The sequence below is a fragment of the Apostichopus japonicus genome, chromosome 3 (assembly GCF_037975245.1).
Source record: "Apostichopus japonicus isolate 1M-3 chromosome 3, ASM3797524v1, whole genome shotgun sequence".
In the NCBI taxonomy this organism is placed as follows: Eukaryota; Metazoa; Echinodermata; class Holothuroidea; order Aspidochirotida; family Stichopodidae; genus Apostichopus; species Apostichopus japonicus.
In genome coordinates this window covers 12,087,318-12,114,461 of record NC_092563.1, presented here as the reverse complement: position 1 = coordinate 12,114,461, position 27,144 = coordinate 12,087,318, and the positions used below count along the sequence as shown (strand labels likewise).

General features: G+C 35.9%; 2 protein-coding genes across 6 annotated transcripts; both read right to left on the bottom strand.

Moving 5' to 3' along the window:
- Positions 1-9,420: 9,420 nt before the first annotated feature.
- Positions 9,421-13,744, bottom strand: LOC139963284 (uncharacterized). Its single transcript, XM_071963948.1, has 3 exons — positions 11,647-13,744; positions 11,231-11,305; positions 9,421-10,990 (listed from the first exon to the last, which is right to left on the bottom strand). Exons 1-3 carry the CDS (start codon positions 13,598-13,600, stop codon positions 10,671-10,673), a joined length of 2,349 nt encoding a protein of 782 aa, XP_071820049.1. The 5' UTR covers positions 13,601-13,744; the 3' UTR covers positions 9,421-10,670.
- Positions 13,612-26,240, bottom strand: LOC139963288 (uncharacterized). Of its 5 annotated transcripts, XM_071963962.1 has the most exons (13): positions 25,910-26,240; positions 23,577-23,688; positions 23,123-23,267; positions 22,310-22,499; positions 21,816-21,923; positions 20,753-20,860; positions 19,691-19,798; positions 18,611-18,718; positions 17,551-17,658; positions 16,471-16,578; positions 15,545-15,652; positions 14,482-14,589; positions 13,612-14,125 (listed from the first exon to the last, which is right to left on the bottom strand). In XM_071963962.1, the coding sequence occupies exons 2-13, from the start codon at positions 23,686-23,688 to the stop codon at positions 13,757-13,759; spliced, it is 1,680 nt and encodes a 559-aa protein (XP_071820063.1). In that variant the 5' UTR covers positions 25,910-26,240; the 3' UTR covers positions 13,612-13,756. The 5 variants fall into 5 exon arrangements, with proteins under 5 accessions (XP_071820063.1, XP_071820070.1, XP_071820073.1 ...); XM_071963969.1 differs by lacking the exon at positions 17,551-17,658 and having other exon boundaries at positions 23,577-26,239; XM_071963972.1 differs by lacking the exon at positions 21,816-21,923 and having other exon boundaries at positions 23,577-26,239.
- Positions 26,241-27,144: the final 904 nt, after the last annotated feature.

Genomic DNA, 27,144 nt, shown 5'->3' with positions numbered 1-27,144 from the left:
CTGTTTCTCGTTTGCAATATACAAATATTTAATCAAATTTTAAGTGTCTATGAATATTGCAAGTAGATTGGGATGTTAACTTATTATATCTATATAAAGTAACCTGACAACTAGCTATCAACGACAACTTCTTCCAAGGAATACGATTGTTGAAATTCATATTTCAACTTTTCGTAGTTTGAACGAAAGCTCACTTAACATTAATTATGACCTCCATGGTTCCGAAAGTTACACAATGCCTAAAAATATTTCCAACTGTTTTGAAATAAGTCATCTCTGAAATGGAAAGGGGTATAGATCCACTAATCATCATACACGGGTTAGTAGAGAAGTTGCAACGGGCTATGTGTGTTACACCACTAGAACTTGAAATGAGCTTCAAATGTAACGTAATTTATGCTGTTATTGTTCATAGACATGCGGATACGCATTTCGTCATTTATGAAACAAATGCTGTTTAAATGCGCATATGTGTTCAAAATTAGTGCACAAAAATATTCAAACTTAGCGCGTTTACATGGTTATAATTATAATAGGTATTTTTTCCCGGTCTTCAACATGCCAGCTGTTTCAAACCACAACACGCTGATAATATGAAACATGTCTTAGTTATTACATACTAGAACATTTGACATCTCAGTTTAGCATTCGATATTTGGGGAACGTTTGGCTCTCCGTATACATGAAGTAATTCAGAGATGTCATATAAGGACAGTCTATTGTCCTGCATCATCCACCCCCTCCCTCCACATGTCCTCACTGCTGGTGGAAGGTTGAAAATGATCAAACATAATAAGATACCATTACATGTAGAAACAACTTCTTTAAGCCCATGTAGTTATCTAGCCAGAACTGCGTGACATGCCCCGACATGGAGATATTATACCGTGTTGCTAGTGTTTCCATATATATATATATATATATATATATGTTGATACTAGATGAGACTAGTCCATTGGACAGAGCATTCCGCTCTGTCCAATGGACATAGAGCACTCTGCGCCAAGATAGACGCCAACCTACTCTATATATATATATATATATATATATATATATATATATATATATATATATATATATATATATATATATATATATATATATAATTCGTAGTGATTTGGAAAATCCAGAAGAGTGAAAAACTTCCAGCCTCCACCGGGACTCGAACCCGGGCTTCCCGCTTAATGCAGACACCCTATACCACTAGGCTGGGGACGCTGATTGTATGTCCATAGGTTCGAAACCGGTAAGGAAGGTCGTAATTCCACTGTAGGCGTTTGTCACCTGTCGCGTGTAGGGTGATTTAGTACCAGTTTAAACCGCTCAAATCACCCTTGTGAAACTTCCTTACAACACTGAATTTGAGTTATTCCTGAGATGGTAAATTACTCCTTATGAAAAAAAGTATGTAATTAAAATACTATATCTATTTCTGAAGGACACATACCATTTAGCATTATTAACGCCGTTACAGTTATATAGCCTCATTATAATGTGGTTTAATATTTTCTATTAATAATGTTACCGATACATTTCGTCCTTTTAATGAAGGTTTTCCTTACTATCAGATATATATAAACCCTAAACCTTAAACTGAATATATATACAAGGTTATTATTAATCACTGCACTGAATTAACCAAAGGTCGTGTATATGCACATTCATCCAAGGGTAGAACTAAAGTGTATATATATAGAGAGAGTTATACGAATGTGTGGGTTGAATCCGCCGTTTCATCTGTAAAGTCCCCATTAAATGCTTTTATGAAAGATCTCGACCGGTATTTAGACTAGAAAATCGTCCGTAATCTTGTTTGTGTCATATTGCTTCCGATGCGAAAGGCCATAAAGATAATTAAGTATCTAGTGAGTGAATTCATCGCAGGGGAAGCTTTATAAAAATCAATGCATTGTAAATAACGACACAATCTGGTATAGTACTAATTGGAAAACAGATCGAAGTTAGAGAACTGTTCAACAAGCACTTCGAGTCTGCAACAGACGCTTTGGAACAATTGTAACCTGTTACGTCGGTGCCGTGTCTGCCGTCTATATGACAGAGAAAAGGGCCTAATCTGATTTAGAACTCTTCGTATGTGGATTTAGTTTCAAATACGCAGCTTAAAGGAGTAGAGAAAATTTGATTAATCTCGCGAATGGGATCTCGGTTCGCTCTTGGAGGCCGAATTACTGCACATTAAGGGTCTTGAGCGAACCACGTGACCAGCGTGTCCATATGTTTAGCTATCAGGGAGCTCAGAGCGTCGAGAGAGGAGAACCAGGTTTGGGGAAATTCTTTGATAGGAAAAAAAAATTATGCAAGATAGAGAGCATTTTCCTGGGTTAGTAGTTTCAAAATTAGTAGGCTATTTGTCACTACAGGCATACATTGATCTATTTCACACTCAAAACTTACAACTGGCAATAGAGTAGAGAAACCGAGGGCGGTATTACCATCAGTTATTACGATCATGGAAATAGACATGGCTTTACCTAAGATGGCTGCAGAAAGAGGCACAGTTGTATCTTTAACTGATAAAGTTTCGCAGGTACATAAAGCATTTAGACTATACGTAACATTGCGGTATCCATTCCGCTACGCTTGGAAATTGGTATCATTTATTCTTACAGATAGTACCTGGGCATGTACTTCAATTAAGTGGAATATACACCCGTGCCCCCGATACACACAGAGAACATAGTTACTACTGTAAATCTTAACGTTTTTTACCAAAGTAAAAACTGGATCGTGCTATAAATCGGTAGCACGTACTATTATATGATTACAGTAAGAACTCCGGATATGTGTAATCCCAACAAGCCCAGTTGTCGGGTGGGATTTGTTGGGATTACACATATCCACAGTTCTTTACTGTAATCCTAATAGCACATGCTAACGATTTATCAGATTTGTCACCACAATTCAGTATTTACTGAAGATTTACAGTAGTTACTGTAATCTCTGTGTGTATCGGCTGACTTGTGATAACTTTGACTACATATAGGATAACTGTGTACAAAACTAGCAAGTATCGTGACTCAATCATTATCATATCATTGGAAGCCAAATGTATAGTAATTGACTTCCAATGGCCTTATTTCCATCAACATAAGCTAATTTTGAGACTTAATATTGTAACGTTTACTCAGTCGAAGATTCCGGGGGCGCCTAAATATTCCCTACTGAGGACTGGTGGTGGTATGGAAACAAATGCGGAAGTTTGAATGGGTGTGTGTTAGTAACGACGAGCCTTGAACCTCGCTATTACATGCAAATAATATAACACATAGATAAACGAGTAACGCTGAGTAGATTTCGTAAACTATTACTACAATCAGCCACGGTACAGACAAACATCGGCATGAAGACCTCAATAATAAATTAAAAAAACATGTACTTAAACGAAAATGGTTACAAACGAGGTCTCAATACCGAAGTAGAGTCCTATAACGATACGTACAAACGAGTATGAAAGACGAATACGAAACAGGTAAAAATACAACCACAATGATCGTAGCCAGGGCTACCGAACCGAACCGAACGATTCAGAACGGGAGCGAAGACTGATTAACAAGTCTCGAAATCTGATCCAGCTGAGCTGATGGACGGACGTCACGTGCAGGCGCGGCGGAACGGAAAAATTATTGGGGGGGCTAATGTGTGGAGACTATCTAAGCGGAGCGCCACCATCGGTTGGCGCGGAGCGTACAAGAAAATTTTGGGTTTTTTTCAAACCCCCAGATGGCCGAAAACGGCACTTCCCGAGTGTTTTATGCTGCGAATACCTGGCCCTAAAATATGGGTCTCAAGCCTGCAATTTCTCAGATTGCACGTAAAGTCTGTAAAAACATTGTAATTTGTATATTCGATGGTGTTTTAAGAGAGTAACTATTACTCGTAGTGTACTCGCAAAGACGTTTTTGAGTGTAGTAAGGGCAGTGGCGGAGCTAGGGGTATTGGTCGGGGGGGGGGGGCCAGAATGGTCTGTAGTGGCGCTTTCGACACTATCTAAGCGGAGCGCCACCACAGGTTGGCGCGGAGCGTACAGAAAATTTTTGAGTAACGATACTCCCGAGATTGCAGGAAATGACCCTCTCCGGGGCCTTGCTAATTTGCAGATAAACGGAGAATAAATAGGTGTCGTCGCCATTTTGTCGGAAAATTACACCGACAGAATATGACAAATGTCAATAGGTATATGAGAGCGCAATAAAATAGTCAAAAATCGCGAATAAGTAAAAAGTAATGAAAAGCTGAAAAGGGCGCCAGCAGTCCATTTGAGTCCGTCAGGGGGGGGGGGGCATCCGCCCCTGACTGTATATATGGACGCTCGATCCGCCACTAAGTAAGGGGATGTTGGAGAACTGGCTGAAATGAGGCAAGTCATTGGCCTAAGACGAAGTTGTGTTACGCTTACCGGTACTCACACTCACTGCTTCCACTTTTCACGGGGCGTGAAGACGCGGTTGGGGTGACAATGTGGTCTATAGCCAAGGGACGGGCCGAGAGTATACGTGTGCATCGGACAGATCGACAAGTATGCATTGAAAAATGGGCAGATGTACGTTTCGGAGCCTTGGTAAATATTGGGGGGGCTTATCATGCATTTGCCCCCTCAACTTTTTTATTGGGGGGGCTGAGCCCCCCCAAGCCCCCCCGGTTCCGCCGCCACTGGTCACGTGACCTGTTATACGTCACTGTCCACATGAAAAGCACATGCACGGACGTCGCTAGAGGGGGGGGGGTGTCTCACCCCCAAACTTGCAATTGGTAAAACTGACGATAGTTGAAAAATTGATTCCGACTGTCGCACTATAATTTACCTAGTCCTATTCATATATTCCTGTGATTGTGAATGACCTAAAAATTGAAAAATTTCGGTCAAGATTGACCTTTAATCGGTCATATTTATACCACGTTTTCCTTGCCACTTGAGAAATTGTATCTCGTGATCCTTATACTCCACCATAAAAAAACTTCGTATGATTTGAATACTCTAAAAAAATGCCTATAATAGAACTACCGTTCAACGTTCGCCAGCTTTAATTCGGTTTATTTAGGTACTAATTTTGCGCGGTGAGGGTGGGGTGGTGGGACAAGGCAGCAGTCTTGCCTCAAAACCCATCTAGTTGGAATTTCAGCCACAACACACCCCCCCCCCCATTCAATCATCAGGCCTTTAGCTACGTCCCTGGGCACATGTGGCTAAAAACGGTGACATGTAACCTGAATAAATAGAGGGCGACAGATATGATGACCATCGGCATCACACTATACATCTCAGCGCTGGTAAGAGTTATTAAAACCCAATTAAATAACATTAAACCTAGCAAGAAATAACATCTTTTCTCGTCGAATCAATAATGCATATATGTATCGTTCTGATTGGAAGGTTTTCTGATTAATATAGTAATGTACTATCTCACTTGATGCTCTTTGAGGAATCACAAAAAAAAGGTACAGAGAAGTGGTTTGGATTTAGTTAGAGCCAAAAAGAGGACTTTGATATCGTATGGTGCAAAGTATCCTACAGTAATATTCCGCGGGATAACGTTGACTGTTTCAAAACAATGCCGTAAATTTTCTACATATAGGTGAAAAACACACCCCGAACTTATATTGACAGAAATTTTCTACAGTTTGGCCGAGGCTAATGAAAGCTTCCGGCAAACGTATAGTGTTGTGAAATTATTGTGGCAAATAACTTAGATTTTATTTATAATATACACATCACTTATCAACATAATAATTTTGACATTCGTTCAACAAAAATAAACTAACAACAACAATGCTATTGTGATGATGCCTCGAATTCAGGGTACGTTGGTAGCGAAGACATGCAACATTCCAAATGTATAACACTTCAAGGATAAATCAATAGAGAAATTATTAAAGGAAATTCAAGCTTTTGTAGCGCATGTGCTATGATTACATCATATATAACCTACATATCGTGGTCCATTTTCTGGAGTGAACAAAGGAATTATATGGCGGAGAAATTTCTAAAAAACATTTAGAGCAAGAGAAATTTTATACCAAAAATGTGAAATAGTTTAGTCTTCCCTGTAAGTTTCAGATTCTCAGCAACCGGAATCTTCCTTTAATAGTCAACTAATTAATCACGATGACGTCACAAAATCGTCAGCAATAGTTGACATGAGTTTTTATATCATTCTTTGCATTACTCTATTCCTAGCTGCTTCGGTCAATATGTCATAAGTTGAGGGCAGTAGTGTTGAACTTGCTTCAACTTGACTGTATTTTACTAGAAGACGGGAAGTAAACTGAGCAATTCAGCAGAGCAAAAGTCGATGAAACGCTAACCTGAAGCTAGACGAAGATTCGTCTCCATGCTTCATGACTACAAAGATCACGTGGGTTAAGAGTAGTTTATCGCTTCACTCACGACTGACGTATACGGTCGAGATGGTTTAACAGAAAGAAGACAACAAATTATGTTGTGTAGCACCACCAGAGAAAAAATAAACCGAAGTTAGTTTGACTCTTTGATAGCTGCACATATAAAGCATAGCCGCGACGCTCCCAAAACAATACAAAATGATGGCGCCCTTGTGAAACAGCCTTATTTATAAGAAATTTGAATTCTGTTAAAACATGTTAGCATACACAGAGAGAGCGTTATGGTCAATTGACTTGTGATCTAAGGATTTCAGGTTCGAGTCCTGGCCAGATCATTGCGTTGTCCTTGGGCAAGGCACTTTATCTCCATTGCCTCTCTTCACCCAGCTGTATAAATGGGGACCTGTGAGATAAAACTGTCAGCTGGGCGCTGTTTAGTTGCTGCCAAGTGGAGGGATTGTCTCTATGTCAGACAGGTTTTTTAGTAAGGTAATATTGTGATGCGCCTTATATAATGCTTTTTTCGCTCTCTGTTTGCTTGGACACACACATATATATATATATATATATATATATATATATATATATATATATATATATATATATATATATATATATACATACATATAAATTAAGTAAATGATTGGAGGTAAACCAGCCAATGTTTGGTTTTTGCAGAGCCTTCGAGCAAAACTAGCTCTTCTTCAGTGCATGATCACCGAAAGTGACAAGGAGGAATTGAAACTATTTTATACAGAAGTGTGTCGGCATGGCAGTGAAGTCAATGCGACTTATTGATTTCTGCTGGATAGGCTGAAGTTTTGAAAAATCGGATTATTTAATTCGTGTCGGATTATTTTAACCGATTCCGTCGTAATTTCCAAAGAATTGTTTTGGTTTATCTGGGACGGCACATCGTTTCTGATGTTTAAACCGAATGAGCCCCGTGGTCTTTAGTTCCCAGAAATGTTCTTTTCCTTATGTAGATTTATCTGTCCAAGAATCGTTTTGGTCAATGGCAATAACATGCAAATTCTCAATCGAATGATTTTGGAGATTGAAGTGATTTTCAACAGGTTGGTTGATCTTTTTTGTTTTGATCGCCGATCTATGTTGTGTCATTCTTAAAGTGTTTTTTGACTCTCCAACGTATTGTAAGTTGCAAATATTGCAGTAGATGAGGTAAATGACATTTTTGGATAGGCACTTTATTTTATGCCGAATTTGGAACGTGCTTTTGGTTTGGTTGCTCTGAAAGGCCCCAGTCGAATCGACAAGTAAGCACGTTTTGCAATTTTGTGTACAGGGCGATGATCCTGTAGTTTCTGTTTTGTTTTCCCCTAACTGGGTGTCTTCCTGAAAGGATGCCCGAAACTAAATTATATCGTAGGTTACTAGGTCTTTTAAATGAGATGACAGGTAGTTCTGAGGAAAAAAAGAAAAAAAAGAAAAAAAAAAAAAAAATATATATATATATATATATATATATATATATATATATATATATATATATATATATATATATATATATATATATATATCTCTTTGTGATCCCTGACAGGTCGTCATCGTGTTGTGGGCCATTGTGATATATTGTTATTAATCTATTACATCCTTTCTTTGGAACAGTAAACGACAGTATATATATATATATATATATATATATATATATATATATATATATATATATATATATATATATATATATATATATATATATATATATATATATATTGTTTCGATGGGTGAGGATGTGATAAATCAAAGTTAAATCGTAATTCTCAACACTAGGTAAGTTTTTAGTCACCAAGGAACTGACACTGTGGTATTTTCATTTTCGTCATTTTAAACTCCAATGTTTCAAAGAAGAAGCAAGCCCAAAGTGCCATCTTTTACTTGAAATGATAGAGATGTTTACGGTGACCGGACAACTCCCCTGGACAATTAGCCCCCGGACAATTACCCTACCAGACAATTCCCCCCCCCCCCCGGACAATTTCCCCAGGACAATTGGCCCACAGATAATTGTCAATCGGGGAGCACCCAATTGGGACGATTGCAGAACGCTAACATACCAATAAAAACTGTGCGTGTGTACTATATTATTTCATATTACTTATTAGCATAACCAGCAGGCCCAACTCACCTGGTGACTCCAAATGACCTTTGACCTCCCCACAAAACAATAGGGTTCTTCTACCCAATGTGTTCCTCATACACACCAAATATTAGATTGGTCCAAGCTTCCCTTCTTGAGATATCGTGTTTAAAAGCAAAGCGTCACACACACACGCACACATACCTGCCTTGCATACCATTGGAGGACATTGACAAGGGACCATCTTTCGAGGACACTATGTTAGGGGTGAAGTAGCCTTAAAGCAAAGAAACACGTTTCAGTTTATGTCATTGACCAGTCATCTATAACTTCTTGGAAACCAGCTGTCGTTTGTTCTTTGAAGTGACATCTTCTATACATATGAGAACCACACACATTATATCTGGTTGTTCTATGCATCTAAGGACGTTCTGCGTATATCCAGAACTGTTAGTCATTAGAGGACAATGTATGTATGAATATGATTGCTATTCTTTTGAGGACAGCTTATGCATGATGTAATGTTCAAGTTGGTTTATTAGTAAACATTAAATTGCTCATTGTGACCACTATGGTCTAACCTCAAGAGTCTTAGCTCCTCATATTTTACCCCCAGTTGGTATCTAGAGTGTATGTACATCTGAGGAGGATGGGATAAGGGTTGCAGACGGATGGACACAAGCAGAAGTCAATGTATTCTTTGGACACCAAATTTCCCAATCTTTGGTTGTAGAAAAAACCTTTATAGATGTGCTTTAGGCCGATCAACTTTTTTCAAGCAAGGGCTCGAGTGAGGTTATTGCGAAAACTGCAAGACTTTGCAAAATACGTTTAGTTTCCACTAGTTCTATAAATGTATTTTTTTAGGGTTGGTTAGGAGGTTGATGGAAGGGAAAGGTGACATATTATGTCATACATAACATTATGATCATTAATAAACAATATATAAACTGACAGAAAAGTAACATATTTCTGTTATGGCACCTTTATTGAAAAACCTTTGCAACCAAAACAAAATTAACAACTGCTAACTGATGAAGAATAAAATGCCAGTTACTTATCTGTAAAAAGCTAAATATTAATTAACAGTAACTTATTGTAGCCACATTTCCAAGCTAATAACCATAGCCATTCTTGAGGTACTCTGTTTTCTAATTTGTCAAAAAGATTTAAAAAAAAAGAATCTATACCCAATTTTACATATTATGTTTTGAAAATCAGGTATGATTATCGTTGATTTCACTTCGTTTTTTATAACTAATTAACAACCACTATTATTTTTATATAAGCAGAAAGGCTACACCAGTAAACAGCGAAGTGAGATATTATTTAATTGGTGGAAATAAGAAACAGGCATTTACCATGCAGCCTTCAAATTTCTAATAACTAAATGATCCTTTTAATGAGAATTAAAAAGAAAGATAAGAGAAATACTTGCAAGCAAGCTGAACAAACTTCAATTGAATGTCAGAAGAGATAAACAATCATACTCATATTGTTCGCTTTTTGGCGAAAAAATAACGGTCGTAACGGAATGATTATTTTTAAGACGAACTGAAAGTGACTAATAAATTGTCTTTTGCATGTTTCGATAATAGATTTTAAACTGAAAAGTCAAACTGTAAGATTACCAATGTCTAGTCCACTCTTTTGACGCTTATTCGCAATGGCTTATTATTTCCCTAACACGAATTACAAGAATTTCATCTTTCAACGTATTGTGAAAACAAAGCACCAAATGCGGCCTTGTCCTAACACGAACATTGGACTACAGTACAGTGCACTGCTACTATTGTTAACACAATACTGTTAACAACACATATACAAATGCATTTTGCAACTAAAATATTATATGAAAATTTAACGTTGAATTTTTGGTCGTAACAATAGGTTATACTGCATTTAGTTTGACGGAAAAACGCCAACTAAAAACGTGAACCTTTATCATCTTATATTAGAAAATGAAGAAATTCTAAGAAACACCTTCAACTTATACTTCATGAGCTTAAAACAAAGAAGAACAGTTACAACAAGAACATCTGGAACAACAAATTCTGAACCTTCCACCCCTCCCTTAAGCCCTGATAAACTTCCAAAATCCTTAATTACTCTGCCAGAATTAAATGATAGAAACACATAAACACAAGACTTTTAGTTACAAACATAACTGAAACATGTCTTTTAACACTTTAACTTACAAATTTGACAGATATTATCGCTTCCTTTTATTAGCTTGAATGGCACTATAAACTTTATACTTGATGTTTTTCCAAGTTTTATCATCTAGAAGTGGTGCCAGAGATTTCTTACATTTGTCGCATTCATCTTTTCGAGGCACACGGCCTAACCTAATGTGCTTGTCAAAATAATCTTGGACAGCATCTGATTCTTTGTTACCCCAATGTGACTTTTTGTTTACTACAACTCTTTGCTCTGACTGATCTGGTTTTCTAACTGAAAGGTTACTGTGACTTCTTGCCTGGAGACTGCTCCTCTTCTTACTTTCATTACACGTTTTTGCAAGGATTGATGCTGGAATGAAGAAAAGGAAATAAGCCAATGAAGTGCATAGAACAAAATGCAAGAAACTACCATTAAAAAATAAGAACAAGAATATCAAACATGGTTCCCCATTTAGAAAGAGATATAACTATAAATTAACATATGACAAGTTTTTCTGAAGTATCTAGTAATACAAAGTCTTGGTTGCAACAAGATGTGTCTCAAATGTGCAACTCTGTCTAATAATATATGCCAGTTTACTTGATGTACCTCCTGTATTGATTTCATCAGGTAAATCATCTTCCTCATCTTCGTCAACCAGCTCTTCTTCACTAGTACATGGATCTGACCGAAGAAAGTAAATAAACAAAGGAAAACATTGACTATAAGAATATAAAATAAGCGTAACAAAATTAAGTGCTTACGAGGTAGGAATATTCACAGAAGAAATTTGAGAAATAAACAAGACTAGCTAGGTGACCTGAAAGACAACTAAGTTTTAAATACAACTTGTTTGTTACTCGTAAATAGCTCATTTTGATGCCATCGGGTTTCGAGTTAAAAAATGTTTGCAATTGAAAATCTGTTTAACCATCCATGTTACTCATATTGTAAATTTATCACATAAGACAATAACTTCAATTTATCATAAAACTTTAAAATACAAAACAATTAAAAACACTTACCATCCAAAGAGACCTCAATTTCAGAAAGTTTCTTATCTCTGAAGTTGTTTGAATTTCCCTTCTCCATCGCCAACAAGAGCCTTGCTACCTTTGTCATCTGCAGTGTGTCGTCAGGGAGGCGATAATACTCGCGATGAACTCTAATATCGTGACCTAAAAAGTTGGCAAGAATGTCCAGTTCATGGCGTTTGAGACAAAAGAGTTGAGAAACTGTTGCAATATGTTTTCGAAGCTTTGTTGATGTTAGTGCAGAAGGGCATTTGGCTCCACTCTCTAAAGCCATTTTGCTAAGGCAATCAGATCCCCGTAGTGGAGTTTTTGAACCCAATGTTGGCCTGGCAAACATATAGCGATTGGTTGAAGACACTCCAACAGATGAACGAGTCTCTACAAGGGTATCGGCAGCCTCTTTCATTTCAGATGTTAGCAGAATGGGGACTTTTCTGCCTCTTTTCCCTTTAGTCTCGACTCTAGAAAGCTGTTGACACAGTTTTTTCTCCCATTCAGTAAGATCCTCAAGGATATCCTCATTAGTGTGAGTATTGCATCTTTGGTAATCTTCCAGAGGCATGCGCTGTACTTCTCCACTCCTCCTCCTATTAAATAGGATAATTTTAGCCATTGTTGCTGTAGCTAGTGAGTACCATGCCAGTTTATCCGGATCTGTTGACAATCTCTTGGTGCTTTCTGTAATTTTCACATTGAGGTGTTTGTGAAGGTTGACTACATCTTCAGACAAAGGTAATATTGTGGGCTTATTCCACTTCCTTTGATACAATGTAGATAATGCATGTGAAGAAACACTGTCTGCCCACTCTAAGTTGCAAAGTTCTTCAAATCTCTCTGCATAATCTTTCAGTTCTCCATCTTCCAATTTGATGCCTGCCACCTTTTGTATTGCTGCACATTTTTTTAGGGAATGGCCTAACTTCAGTGCAAGGGATGGTATCTGGTACTGTTGAGTGGATGAGTTGTAAACTGCACACTTGCGAACAGCCTCAACTACTTTGTCAAAGTATGATGGTCGTATGCATTCTGCAAGGGTCTTTAAACTTGGATCAACTTCCTGAATATTCTTCAGTAGGCGACCCACCTCCCGCATTTTCTGACTGACATACTGACCATTGTGTGAATCTGTTCCAAGCTTTGCAAACAATCGTTGTCCCAATGTCAAAATCATTTCATCATTTCGACAAATAATGCTTATGTTATCCCGACGCATAATTCCAATGACTTTTACCTTGAACTGTTCATCAACCTTGGTAGCCAGTGGGAGCAACAATGAACATCTAGACCTTAATCCATTATTTCTTCCACTGTGGCTTTGTTTCGCTGGACACTTTTTTGTGTGTTTCCACATATCTCCATCATAAAAGTAACCAAAACAGTTTTCACATGGAAGGTATCTTTCAAAAGGAACACTGAAGGGTGGCCTCTTGTAGGGAATAAGAATGCCTGTCCCTGAGTTTAGTACTTCGATGTTGTGTGAATGATTACCTTTATTGGTCAAAATTTGTAGCAATTCCTTTCTTTCCTTTGAATTCTTGCTGAAGCTGAATGCTTCTTGTACCTCTGGTTCATGTGCATGCATAGACTGGAAATGTCTTCCCAGTTTTGCCTTTTGTTCCATACAAAAAACACAGAACTGGTGTTTATCCCATTTTCTAGCAAGTCCATTACTGCTTGTCATGACAGTCACCCGAGGTATCTTCTTGAATCTAGTTTCACTGGTAGTTGAAGAAACTGCACAACTCGATTCAGGTGTCTTGCTTGACACTTTGCATTCAGCATTCTGCAGTCTCAATTTAGATGATGAGCTAGAAGTAGAGTGGACAATGTTTCCACCTGCTTCTGAATCACTTGCCGATGACCTCATGTCAACATTCCGTTTCAGACTTGTTCCTAGTCCTTTCCTTTTTTGAGTATCCATTTCACTGTTGCTCTCCGGTGACATCTGCTCATCACTGCTGCTTTCTGTTGGGAGGTAATCACTACAATGTTCATTATTTTCATCACTGCTGTCCGATGAATCTGTATAACTGACAGATTCTTCTTTTTCTAATGCAAATCTTACTTTTTTCTGGTTACATTTTCTGTTTTTACCATGTCTTTACTGTTGCTTTTGATTGTGATCAGTAGTTGATACTATGGTGTGTTCGACATCAGATTTTGACGGATGCTCCTTGATGCAAACTGCACCATGACTTCTCATTTTAGGGGAAGGAAGGGGAATCATATATTCTGAACTATTTGTAGAATCTTCTGAATCGCAAACATATGACATTTGGTCATCATTCCATTCCTGCTCTTTATCTTGAGTGTTGTCCGATGCTTCACTAGTCTGAGATGAAACTTCATTGTCACTACCATTTTCTCCTTTATCGTCTCCTCCACTGCTGACATCTTTGTGTGTGTCTTTACACCATGGGAACAAATCGATGTCTTCAAATGGATTATAGCTATCATCACTTTCATTATCCTAAATAGGGAAGAAGTAACAGATGTTGTACGTACAGACCTTTCCAATAAATCAAGACAACAACCTAAATCAGCTTTTGGATGTTTGAGTTGACGGAACTATGAATGTTCCTCCTTTAAAAAGTGCATGTTTGAACAAAATTTTACAGAATTAAAAAGTTTTGTATTTAAATAAATATGTTTAAGTACCAAAAGTATGTATCAGTCTGCACAGTGGATGATACACTTTGTAAGAGTTACGCAACTAAAATGAATTATGCCAGTGAAAACATTTATTTGCAAGGAATGCTGCCTGGTCAATAAAGAAGATATTTATCTTCTAATATTTTATCTATAATAACAGGGCCTATTTCTTACCTTGGCAATCTGTGTGGTGCATTCTGATTCCCCAGGTGCTCTCTCTGGCTCATTATCAGTGTTGCATTCTCTCAAAACTTCAGGTGGCTTGTTTTGATTTGTTTGTTTCTAAGAAGATTAAAAATCACATTTCAATGGAAATACTTAAGTATTTGAAATGATATAAGCATCTCAGAACTGAATCTCAAATTACAAATATTTCATGGTTAGTAAAGTCAGTAGTCGTTATCAACTATACTAGTGAGAACAATCCATACAATATCATCATAAAAGCCTCTCTTTAGAAATGGGTTTAAACTACATGAAAGTACTTTTCAATGCAAACAGTTAGGTCCTTTTCACAGAACCAAGAGTTTTGATTATATCTTCAAAGAAAAAACAAGCCTACATCAAACAATACATGAATGAAGCCTGGTCAATACACAATGATACTTGACTATTCTTTAGAGGACCAAGTACACATAGTACTGGGTAATATTGTATATCAGCTCTTATCATACACTAAAACACAAACTTATATCAATCTTTGCAGTTGACAATAAATATCTCTGCATATTGTGCCTTACTAATGTAACAAACTAGTATATATCATTCTTCACATTGAACCGTAATTACTATACAAGCATTAACAATGCAATTGTGTCAGGGTTAACACAACTAAGATGTACTATACCAGTGAGAACATTAACTAGCAACATTTCTATTAATTGCAAATATCAATTAGCATACATAGTCTGGACATCTACTTCAATGTAAATCACTGAACATCTATCAAAGGGATGAAAAATCAAACCATTGGGCTATTTTTTATTTTAAACTCTGACGTGTCAAGTCTTCACATGTGTGCTATAAAGTTGGCTATTCCTTAGAGGACATCATTGTACAAACTACTGCAACAGTGGTTCAGGTGATAATGACATCTAACCTATAATGCTAATGGTTTGTATATACTTACTGGTTCAATGATATTTCACCAGTATTAAATCATCTGGTTTGTTAAACATAAACTTGATGATATTTATCTAAGATTGATGAATATATAATAACATGGCCTATTTCTTACCTTGGCAATCTGTGTGGTGCAATTTGATTCTACATGTGCTCTCTCTGGCTCATTATCAGTGTTGCATTCTCTCAAAACTTCAGGTGGCTTGTTTTGATTTGTGTTTTTCTAAGAAGATTAAAAATCACATTTCAATGATAACATTTTTGGCATTTGAAGTGATATAGCTCCTCAGAACTAAATCTCAAATTACAAATATTTCATGGTTAGTAAATTCAGTAGTCGTTATCAACTATACTAGTGAGAACATTCCACACAATATCATCATAAAAGCATCACTTTAGAAATGGGTTTTAACTGCATGAATCTCCCCTTCAATGCAAACAATAAGGTTCTTTTCCCAGAACTAAGAGTTTATTATATCTTCAAAAAGTAATCGAGTCTACATCAAACAATACATGAATGAAGCCTGGTCAATACACAATGATACTTGACTATTCTTTAGAGGACCATAGTACACCTAGTACTGGGTAATATTGTAAATCAGCTGAAATCATACATTAAAACACAAACCTATATCAATCTTTGCAGTTGACAAGATATATCTCTGGAATACTGTGCCTTACTAATGTAACAAACTAGTATATATTATTCTACACATTGAACCGGAATGGAAATCACTGATCATCCATCAAAGGGATGAAAAATATAACCCCTTGGAGCCTTTTCCACCTAAAATTCTGAGGTGTGTCAAGTCTTCGGCTTTGTGCAATAGAGTTGGCTATTCTTTAGAGGACATCATTGTACAAACTACTGCAACAGTGGTTCAGGTGATAATGACATCTAACCTATAATGCTAATGGTTTGTATATACTTACTGGTTCAATGATATTTCACCAGTATTAAATCATCTGGTTTGTTAAACATAAACTTGACGATATTTATCTAAGATTGATGAATATATAATAACATGGCCTATTTCTTACCTTGGCAATCTGTGTGGTGCATTCTGATTCCCCAGGTGCTCTCTCTGGCTCATTATCAGTGTTGCATTCTCTCAAAACTTCAGGTGGCTTGTTTTGATTTGTTTTTTTCTAAGAAGATTAAAAATCACATTTCAATGATAACACTATTGGCATTTGAATTGCTATTAGGTTTTCAGAACTAAATCTCAAATTACAAATATTTCATTATTATTTAGTAAAGTCAGTAGTCGTTATCAACTATACTAGTGAGAACATTCCACACAATATCATCATAAAAGCCTCTCTTTAGAAATGGGTTTAAACTACCTGAAAGTACTTTTCAATGCAACAGTTAGGTCCTTTTCACAGAACCAAGAGTTTTGATTATATCTTCAAAGAGAAAACAAGCCTACATCAAACAATACATGAATGAAGCCTGGTCAATACACATTGTGTATTGACCAAAATGATACTTAACTATTCTTTAGAGGACCAAGTACACATAGTACTGGGTAATATTGTATATCACATGAAATCATACATTAAAACACAAACTTATATCAATCTTTTCAGTTGACAATAAATATATCTGCATATTGTGCCTTACTAATGTAACAAACTAGTATATATCATTATACACATTGAACCTTAATAACCATACAAGCATTAACAATGCAACTGTGTCAGGGCTAACATAACTGAGATGTACTATACCAGTGAGAACATTAACTAGCAACATTTCTATTAATTGCAAATATCAATCAAGATACATAGTCAGGACATCTACTTCAATGTAAATCACTGAACATCTATCAAAGGGATAAAAAATCAAACCATTGGGCATATTTTTTATTTCAAACTCTGGCATGTCAAGTCTTCACATGTGTGCTATAAAGTTGGCTATTCCTTAGAGGACATCATTGTACAAATTACTGCAGCAGTGCTACAGGTGATAATGACATCTAACCTATAATGCTAATGGTTTGTATATACTTACTGGTTCAATGATATTTCACCAGTATTAAATCATCTGGTTTGTTAAACATAAACTTGATGATATTTATCTAAGATTGATGTATAATAATAGGGCCTATTTCTTACCTTGGCAATCTGTGTGGTGCATTCTGATTCCCCAGGTGCTCTCTCTGGCTCATTATCAGTGTTGCATTCTCTCAAAACTTCAGGTGGCTTGTTTTGATTTGTTTGTTTCTAAAAGATTAAAAATCACATTTCAATGACAATACTTAAGTATTTGAAAAGATATAAGCTTCTCAGAACTGAATCTCAAAATACAAATATTTCATGGTTAATAAAGTCAGTAGTCGTTATCAACTATACTAGTGAGAACATTCCACACAATATCATCATAAAAGCCTCTCTTTAGAAATGGGTTTAAACTACATGAAAGTACTTTTCAATGCAACAGTTAGGTCCTTTTTACAGAACCAAGAGTTTTGATTATATCTTCAAAGAAAAAACAAGCCTACATCAAACAATACATGAATGAAGCCTGGTCAATACACAATGATACTTGACTATTCTTTAGAGGACCAAGTACACATAGTACTGGGTAATATTGTATATCAGCTCTTATCATACACTAAAACACAAACTTATATCAATCTTTGCGGTTGACAATAAAAATCTCTGCATATTGTGCCTTACTAATGTAACAAACTAGTATATATCATTCTTCACATTGAACCGTAATAACTATACAAGCATTAACAATGCAATTGTGTCAGGGTTAACACAACTGAGATGTACTATACCAGTGAGAACATTTACTAGCAACATTTCTATTAATTGCAAATATCAATCAGGATACATCATCAGGACATCTACTTCAATGCAAATCACTGAACATCTATCAAAGGGATGAAAAATCAAACCATTGGGCTATTTTTTATTTCAAACTCTGGCATGTCAAGTCTTCACATGTGTGCTATAGAGTTGGCTATTCCTTAGAGGACATCATTGTACAAACTACTGCAACAGTGGTACAGGTGATAATGACATCTAACCTATAATGCTAATGGTTTGTATATACTTACTGGTTCAATGATATTTCACCAGTATTAAATCATCTGGTTTGCTAAACAAACACCTCATGATATTTATCTAAGATTGATGCATATATAATAACATGGCCTATTTTTACCTTGACAATCTGTGTGGTGCATTCTGATTCCCCAGGTGCTCTCTCTGGCTCATTATCAGTGTTGCATTCTCTCAAAACTTCAGGTGGCTTGTTTTGATTTGTTTTTTTCTAAGAAGATTAAAAATCACATTTCAATGATAACACTATTGGCATTTGAATTGCTATTAGGTTTTCAGAACTAAATCTCAAATTACAAATATTTCATTATTATTTAGTAAAGTCAGTAGTCGTTATCAACTATACTAGTGAGAACATTCCACACAATATCATCATAAAAGCCTCTCTTTAGAAATGGGTTTAAACTACCTGAAAGTACTTTTCAATGCAACAGTTAGATCCTTTTCACAGAACCAAGAGTTTTGATTATATCTTCAAAGAGAAAACAAGCCTACATCAAACAATACATGAATGAAGCCTGGTCAATACACATTGTGTATTGACCAAAATGATACTTAACTATTCTTTAGAGGACCAAGTACACATAGTACTGGGTAATATTGTATATCACATGAAATCATACATTAAAACACAAACTTATATCAATCTTTTCAGTTGACAATAAATATATCTGCATATTGTGCCTTACTAATGTAACAAACTAGTATATATCATTATACACATTGAACCTTAATAACCATACAAGCATTAACAATGCAACTGTGTCAGGGCTAACATAACTGAGATGTACTATACCAGTGAGAACATTAACTAGCAACATTTCTATTAATTGCAAATATCAATCAAGATACATAGTCAGGACATCTACTTCGATGTAAATCACTGAACATCTATCAAAGGGATGAAAAATCAAACCATTGGGCATATTTTTTATTTCAAACTCTGGCATGTCAAGTCTTCACATGTGTGCTATAAAGTTGGCTATTCCTTAGAGGACATCATTGTACAAACTACTGCAGCAGTGCTACAGGTGATAATGACATCTAACCTATAATGCTAATGGTTTGTATATACTTACTGGTTCAATGATATTTCACCAGTATTAAATCATCTGGTTTGTTAAACATAAACTTGATGATATTTATCTAAGATTGATGTATAATAATAGGGCCTATTTCTTACCTTGGCAATCTGTGTGGTGCATTCTGATTCCCCAGGTGCTCTCTCTGGCTCATTATCAGTGTTGCATTCTCTCAAAACTTCAGGTGGCTTGTTTTGATTTGTTTGTTTCTAAAAGATTAAAAATCACATTTCAATGACAATACTTAAGTATTTGAAAAGATATAAGCTTCTCAGAACTGAATCTCAAAATACAAATATTTCATGGTTAATAAAGTCAGTAGTCGTTACCAACTATACTAGTGAGAACATTCCACACAATATCATCATAAAAGCCTCTCTTTAGAAATGGGTTTAAACTACATGAAAGTACTTTTCAATGCAACAGTTAGGTCCTTTTTACAGAACCAAGAGTTTTGATTATATCTTCAAAGAAAAAACAAGCCTACATCAAACAATACATGAATGAAGCCTGGTCAATACACAATGTTACTTGACTATTCTTTAGAGGACCAAGTACACATAGTACTGGGTAATATTGTATATCAGCTCTTATCATACACTAAAACACAAACTTATATCAATCTTTGCGGTTGACAATAAAAATCTCTGCATATTGTGCCTTACTAATGTAACAAACTAGTATATATCATTCTTCACATTGAACCGTAATAACTATACAAGCATTAACAATGCAATTGTGTCAGGGTTAACACAACTGAGATGTACTATACCAGTGAGAACATTTACTAGCAACATTTCTATTAATTGCAAATATCAATCAGGATACATCATCAGGACATCTACTTCAATGCAAATCACTGATCATCCAACAAAGGGATAAAAAATCAAACCATTGGGCATATTTTTTATTTCAAACTCTGACGTGTCAAGTCTTCACATGTGTGCTATAGAGTTGGCTATTCCTTAGAGGACATCATTGTACAAACTACTGCAGCAGTGGTACAGGTGATAATGACATCTAACCTATAATGCTAATGGTTTGGATATACTTACTGGTTCAATGATATTTCACCAGTATTAAATCATCTGGTTTGTTAAACATAAACTTGATGATATTTATCTAAGATTGATGAATATATAATAACATGGCCTATTTCTTACCTTGACAATCTGTGTGGTGCATTCTGATTCCCCAGGTGCTCTCTCTGGCTCATTATCAGTGTTGCATTCTCTCAAAACTTCAGGTGGCTTGTTTTGATTTGTTTGTTTCTAAAAGATTAAAAATCACATTTCAATGACAATACTTAAGTATTTGAAAAGATATAAGCTTCTCAGAACTGAATCTCAAATACAAATATTTCATGGTTAATAAAGTCAGTAGTCGTTATCAACTATACTAGTGAGAACATTCCACACAATATCATCATAAAAGCCTCTCTTTAGAAATGGGTTTAAACTACATGAAAGTACTTTTCAATGCAAACAGTTAGGTCCTTCTCACAGAACCAAGAGTTTTGATTATATCTTCAAAGAAAAAACAAGCCTACATCAAACAATACATGAATGAAGCCTGGTCAATACACAATGATACTTGACTATTCTTTAGAGGACCAAGTACACATACTACTGGGTAATATTGTATATCACCTGAAATCATACATTAAAACACAAACTTATATCAATCTTTGCAGTTGACAATAAATATCTCTGCAATATTGTGCCTTACTAATGTAACAAACTAGTATATATCATTCTACACATTGAAACGTAATAACTATACAAGCATTAACAATGCAATTGTGTCAGGGTTAACATAACTGAGATGTATTATACAAGTGAGAACATTTACTAGCAACATTTCTATTAATTGCAAATATCAATCAGGATACATCATCAGGACATCTACTTCAATGCAAATCACTGATCATCCAACAAAGGGATAAAAAATCAAACCATTGGGCATATTTTTTATTTCAAACTCTGACGTGTCAAGTCTTCACATGTGTGCTATAGAGTTGGCTATTCCTTAGAGGACATCATTGTACAAACTACTGCAGCAGTGGTACAGGTGATAATGACATCTAACCTATAATGCTAATGGTTTGGATATACTTACTGGTTCAATGATATTTCACCAGTATTAAATCATCTGGTTTGTTAAACATAAACTTGATGATATTTATCTAAGATTGATGAATATATAATAACATGGCCTATTTCTTACCTTGGCAATCTGTGTGGTGCAATTTGATTCTACATGTGCTCTCTCTGGCTCATTATCAGTGTTGCATTCTCTCAAAACTTCAGGTGGCTTGTTTTGATTTTTGTTTTTCTAAGAAGATTAAAAATCACATTTCAATGATAACACTTTTGGCATTTGAAGTGATATGCTTTCAGAACTAAATCTCAAATTACAAATATTTCATTGTTACTTAGTAAAGTCAGTAGTCATTATCAACTATACTAGTGAGAACATTCCACACAATATCATCATAAAAGCTTCATTTCAGACAACTCACTTTTAACTACATGAATGTACCCTTCAATGCAAACAGTATTATAAATGAGCTGTAATCCTTCATTAAAACACTGATTTAAGTTTAGTTTGATATTGCTATTCAGACTGGATGGCGACAGTTGTCGTAACATGTATTTAGGTAAAGCTTTGTTAACAGTTCAATACCATACAAACAAGGAGCAGTTATATCATTGTCCTACCTTCTTCCTCCATCTTGCATCAGGTTGTCCATAATCATATCTGATTTCATTTCCTTTCTTTATCTCTGAATTTGCAAATATGGCCAATTTTGGTTGCTTGTTTATGATAATCTTCTTCACAACAGCATTGGGTTTCTTCCAATCATCATTACAATACTTTCCCTTTCCTGTGCTATGTGTAGCATCAATGCTAGCAATGGATAAAAGAAGAAAACTTAAATTCTACTTCACCATTCTGCAAACTATGCCCCTCCCCCACCCCTCCCAGAAAAAGAAAACATGTTGATGTTAATTTAGTGTTTTATAGGGTCTAACAACTCAAAATATGTTATTTCAATCACACTTTTGGACACAACACACAGAGACTTCCTAGGATGACACACTCTAATAGCCTATCCTTGACATACATGCAATACCTTATGCTCAAAGGGCTCTTGCTTTTCTTAATTTATTCTGTGTATTGGTAATGAACTCCTCAATGTTCTAAGTAGTCCAACCCTTTTGTGTTCCTAAGATTTTAATAGGGTCATATCAAAACAAAACTTGGCACAGAACATTAAACAACATCAATTGATTAACAATCAGTATACAACACCTCAACATTAATTTGTGCCTAAAGTCAACCTTGATTTAGCAAACTGTGATATTAAGTACTACTTAAGTTGTGAAATGAAGCCTCAATCAATCTCATGAAAAGAATGTCACTCATAAGTCATAATTAACAACATCCTTCCAATTGTTTGAAGAAAAACATGGATCTAATAAACACTTGTAGCTCAACAGTGAAGAAAATGTAGAGTAACTGTTACCTACCACATACTGTCTTGACCACTCTGGAAGAAGAATATGAAAGTAGTGTCCTCCTCTTCCCCCACCTGGTAGGCATGTCTTAACACACCAGAATATTCTAGGAGGAATTCTCCTTTTTCAAAGTCTGCCGTAGCAAATAATCCATACCCTTTAATAATAACAAATGAAGGAAAATGATCACCAACAACTCAATATTAACCCTTTTTGAAAATATAGCAATGATGCTCCTTATATGACATAGTTGCTGACAGTTAAATCAGTGCAAGTTTACACTTCCTTGATCCATTTTATGTGTTGGATGGACTAACCACACGTAAACGCATTTTGATAATTGAAGCATGCTGTACAACGTTAAGTCCCACATCACTGCAACAAACTGTGCAGATATTCTAAATGGCAATAAGTTGCATACACTTATCTCAACTAGGTTACAGAAATATGATACCAATTGACTCACCAACTTCTTCTGAAACATATTTCACTTCAAACCCAGAAGGGTCTTTTTTTTTCTTGATGAAATCTGCATAAGCTGTAGGTTGCTGTTGGTTTTTATTACTTCTTGTCTGCATCTATCAATAAATTTGATAATGTTTTTGTATGGGAGACACTTTCCTGTTCCCTTGCCAAACAAACAATATATATATAGTTCCCAGACATTATGAGATAATAATCTTAAACCTTTTTTCATTCCATTAATCTACTAGTTATCTTAATGCATGACACCACCCACACCCAAGCTAACAGTCATGATGTGAATGCTTAAGTAACTATTTGATTGATCAATTCAGTTTTCTAAATCAACTGATCATTAATTACTTAAGAATAATTTGAAAAAAATCTCTATAGGCCACAAAACATGTACTATAAAATCATACAAACTAGTATTCGTTGTCATGTATTCTACTTAGCAAAAACCATAAAACACATATATTAACAAGCATTACACTTGGCACAACATGCCTATTAATATTACAGTATATATTGTTCCTCTATAGGCAACAAACATTAAAGGAGTTTAGCCTATCACATGTAAATATTGTAGCCTAACATATGCAGCACACACCCATGGAGTAGCCTATATCAGAAACTGTTCAGTAAGAAATGCAGCCCAACATATGCAGTACACATTCAAGAAAGAGCCTATGCCTATACACCTTTTAAAGTGGTAGATAATGTAGCCTAACATACATCCAGCACATATACACAAGTAGTCTATATCACATTATCAGGAACTGTTCAGCCTACAGTATGCTAGGAACTTTTATGTAAGTATTGTAGCCTTACATATGCACTACACTTTAACGAAATAGCATATAACTGTTCAGTGAGTATTGCAGCCTAACATATATGCAGCATGCATTCAAGAAGTAGCCAGTACTGAGTACCAATTAGACTATTAAGAGTTATGAGATTGATGTACATGTTATCAACTACCCCTGATACCTGTTTCCTATGTCGGACTGTGAATATGACCTTCATTTGACAGATTGATGGTTAAATTTGAAGAATGCACTGAAAATGTTCAGTCTACAGTGATCAGGAAAAATTGGTCTTTTACATGTCAGTCATGAAGAGGTACTGTTGTGGTACTACGTGGTACTGTCCAACTTCAATTTCAACTATACTTTTATTTCCCTCTTTCAATGATTTCCTTCTGCACTTTCCCTTCTCAATAATGAAGCTATGTTATTAGTAATACATAATACTTGAAGATGGCAGATTGGATCTCCTATTTTGTTACAGTATCTCACACATTTAATTTCAAACTCTATTTAAGCTTTGATTGTAGAGGTAAAGAACTAACCAGCAATTGATACTTGTAATACTCCTGTCCGAATACAAACATCGTGAGACAAATTCATCAAACCCCTCCTTTAATTTACTGAGTCCCTTGTAAATTCAGCTAACACTGATGGATCATTTCACTTATTGAGGATAATGATACATGGAGTTCAAGAATTCTTTCTTCACACAGCCAATATCCATTAGGCCTTTCTGTCAATACATCATTTACCAAGTCATTCACCAATATCAGTTGCACAAATGGGCAAAGCAAACGTTGGGAAAGCAAAAACACCAATGAATTAAAATCTTCTCTCTCATATAAGTAGAAATACCAGAAAGAAATCTTTTTATGATCGACTACAGTGATCCTGTCAAGTCCTGCTACAGGTGACTCAGACAAAAGACTGAATTTAATTTTACAGGAGTTGCAATAATCCCAAAGTAATGACAATATATATGGTTCTGAAAATGTAATAATGCCATAAAATGGCCTGCCTTCATTTACTTCCATGCTATAAGTATAACCTCATTTGCTAACATATCCTACCATTCCTGCATTAGTCTCCTAGACAAGCCTAGGCTATAGTTGAACCTTTGCTTAACCTGGTTTGTACAAAGGCCTTAAGTTTTAACATTAGGCCAACGTTTGACCTAGCACCTAATTTAGTTGTTCCTCTGGACACAATGTAATCTCGGATTATTAAATACTGAACAAATAACTTGTGATTCGCGCAGTATAGAAAGTCCGCTAAAGCTACTTATTGCTACCACTAAGCTACTGGTTATCCTAGCCTAACCCACTATTACTATACTATTGGTATATACACCATTACAAGTACTATACGCCTATAAGAACAGTCAACACATAACATATGAGTTCATTGAGCACCTCGACAACGAAGCATGTCTTTTGAATGTACCAACTTTGAACTAAAATTCCATTGAAATTATCTTTTCTCGTTGATTTCTTATTACTTAAAAGTAAAAAGTAACTTCATAACTTACGATTTCTCACATGGAGGCCCGTCGTCGTACATGAATTCGCGGGAACTTATGCCATTGTGGAAAAAACTCTTGTAAATGGTGGCGCTAGATACTAAACATTGAAGTGTGTGTACTTTTCATGTTTGGGCTCAAGTGTGTGTAAATCCAATGATCAGGTTAAACCATCCTTTCAAGGACATCGTTCAAATTTCGACAGACGGCTTTTAAGACTTCGAAGAGGCATTAGCACATAAAATATATCGAGGACGTGTGTTTAAGTACTCGGACGTACATGAGGTCCCCGAAGGAAAGGTGTGGTATCATGGGCATGTCCTCGAAGATTCGATAAAGTCAACACACGCACCGCACGCACACACGCACACACACACTACGCCTGCATGAATGCATAGGTTACGATTATCATCGAAACCAAAAATGAAATCTCCTGTTGCACACCCCCATTTTTACTGGACTAATAGCCTTAACTCCGCCTACATCGGCTGTCAATCAATCGTCGAAATTTCCGAGGAGGGGGATTGTCCGGGGAAAATTGTCGGGGGCAATTGTCTGGAGTAAGAATTCTCCGGGGGGAAATTGTCAGGGTTGGCAATTGTCCGGGTGGGAATTGTCTGGGAGGCAATTGTCACGATTGGGAATTGTCCGGGTGGGGATTGTCCGAGGGGGAATCGTCCGGGGGTTAATCTTCCGGGGAAATTCGTCCAGGGGGGAGTTGTCCAGGAACCGATGTTTACAAAAAAGAACCACCTACAAAGAGCTTCTAGAAAAAAAACATCTTGCTTCGTAGGGGGAATCTCTGAAATTGTTTAACAGTTAATGGATAAAAAGCTTTCATAATGTAAGTTTGTGATGATGTCATTGTGTCACAATGCAGGAGATGAAACCTTATAAAGGAGGTTGGATTCAAGCAAACAAAGAGAGAGAGCGAGAAAACGCAAACAACAAAACAACAAATCTCTTTGTGTGTCTCTCAGTTTACGAAGGGATTTAACGAAGTTTCAACACGCTAGTTATCTGCATAAATTGACTAGTGTAACTTTATATGTTAATAAAAACATCAATGGTTTCCCACATAGTTTCCATTTCAGTTTAAGATCATCTTTTAGCATTTGTTTGATACGTTATTAGCAATACATAAATACACTTTATGTAGATATAGCACGTTCAGGTTTTCAGTTTGTTAAATTTCTTGATGGCATCCTTACTTGATGAAAGGACATGCAGGTCTCGTACAATGT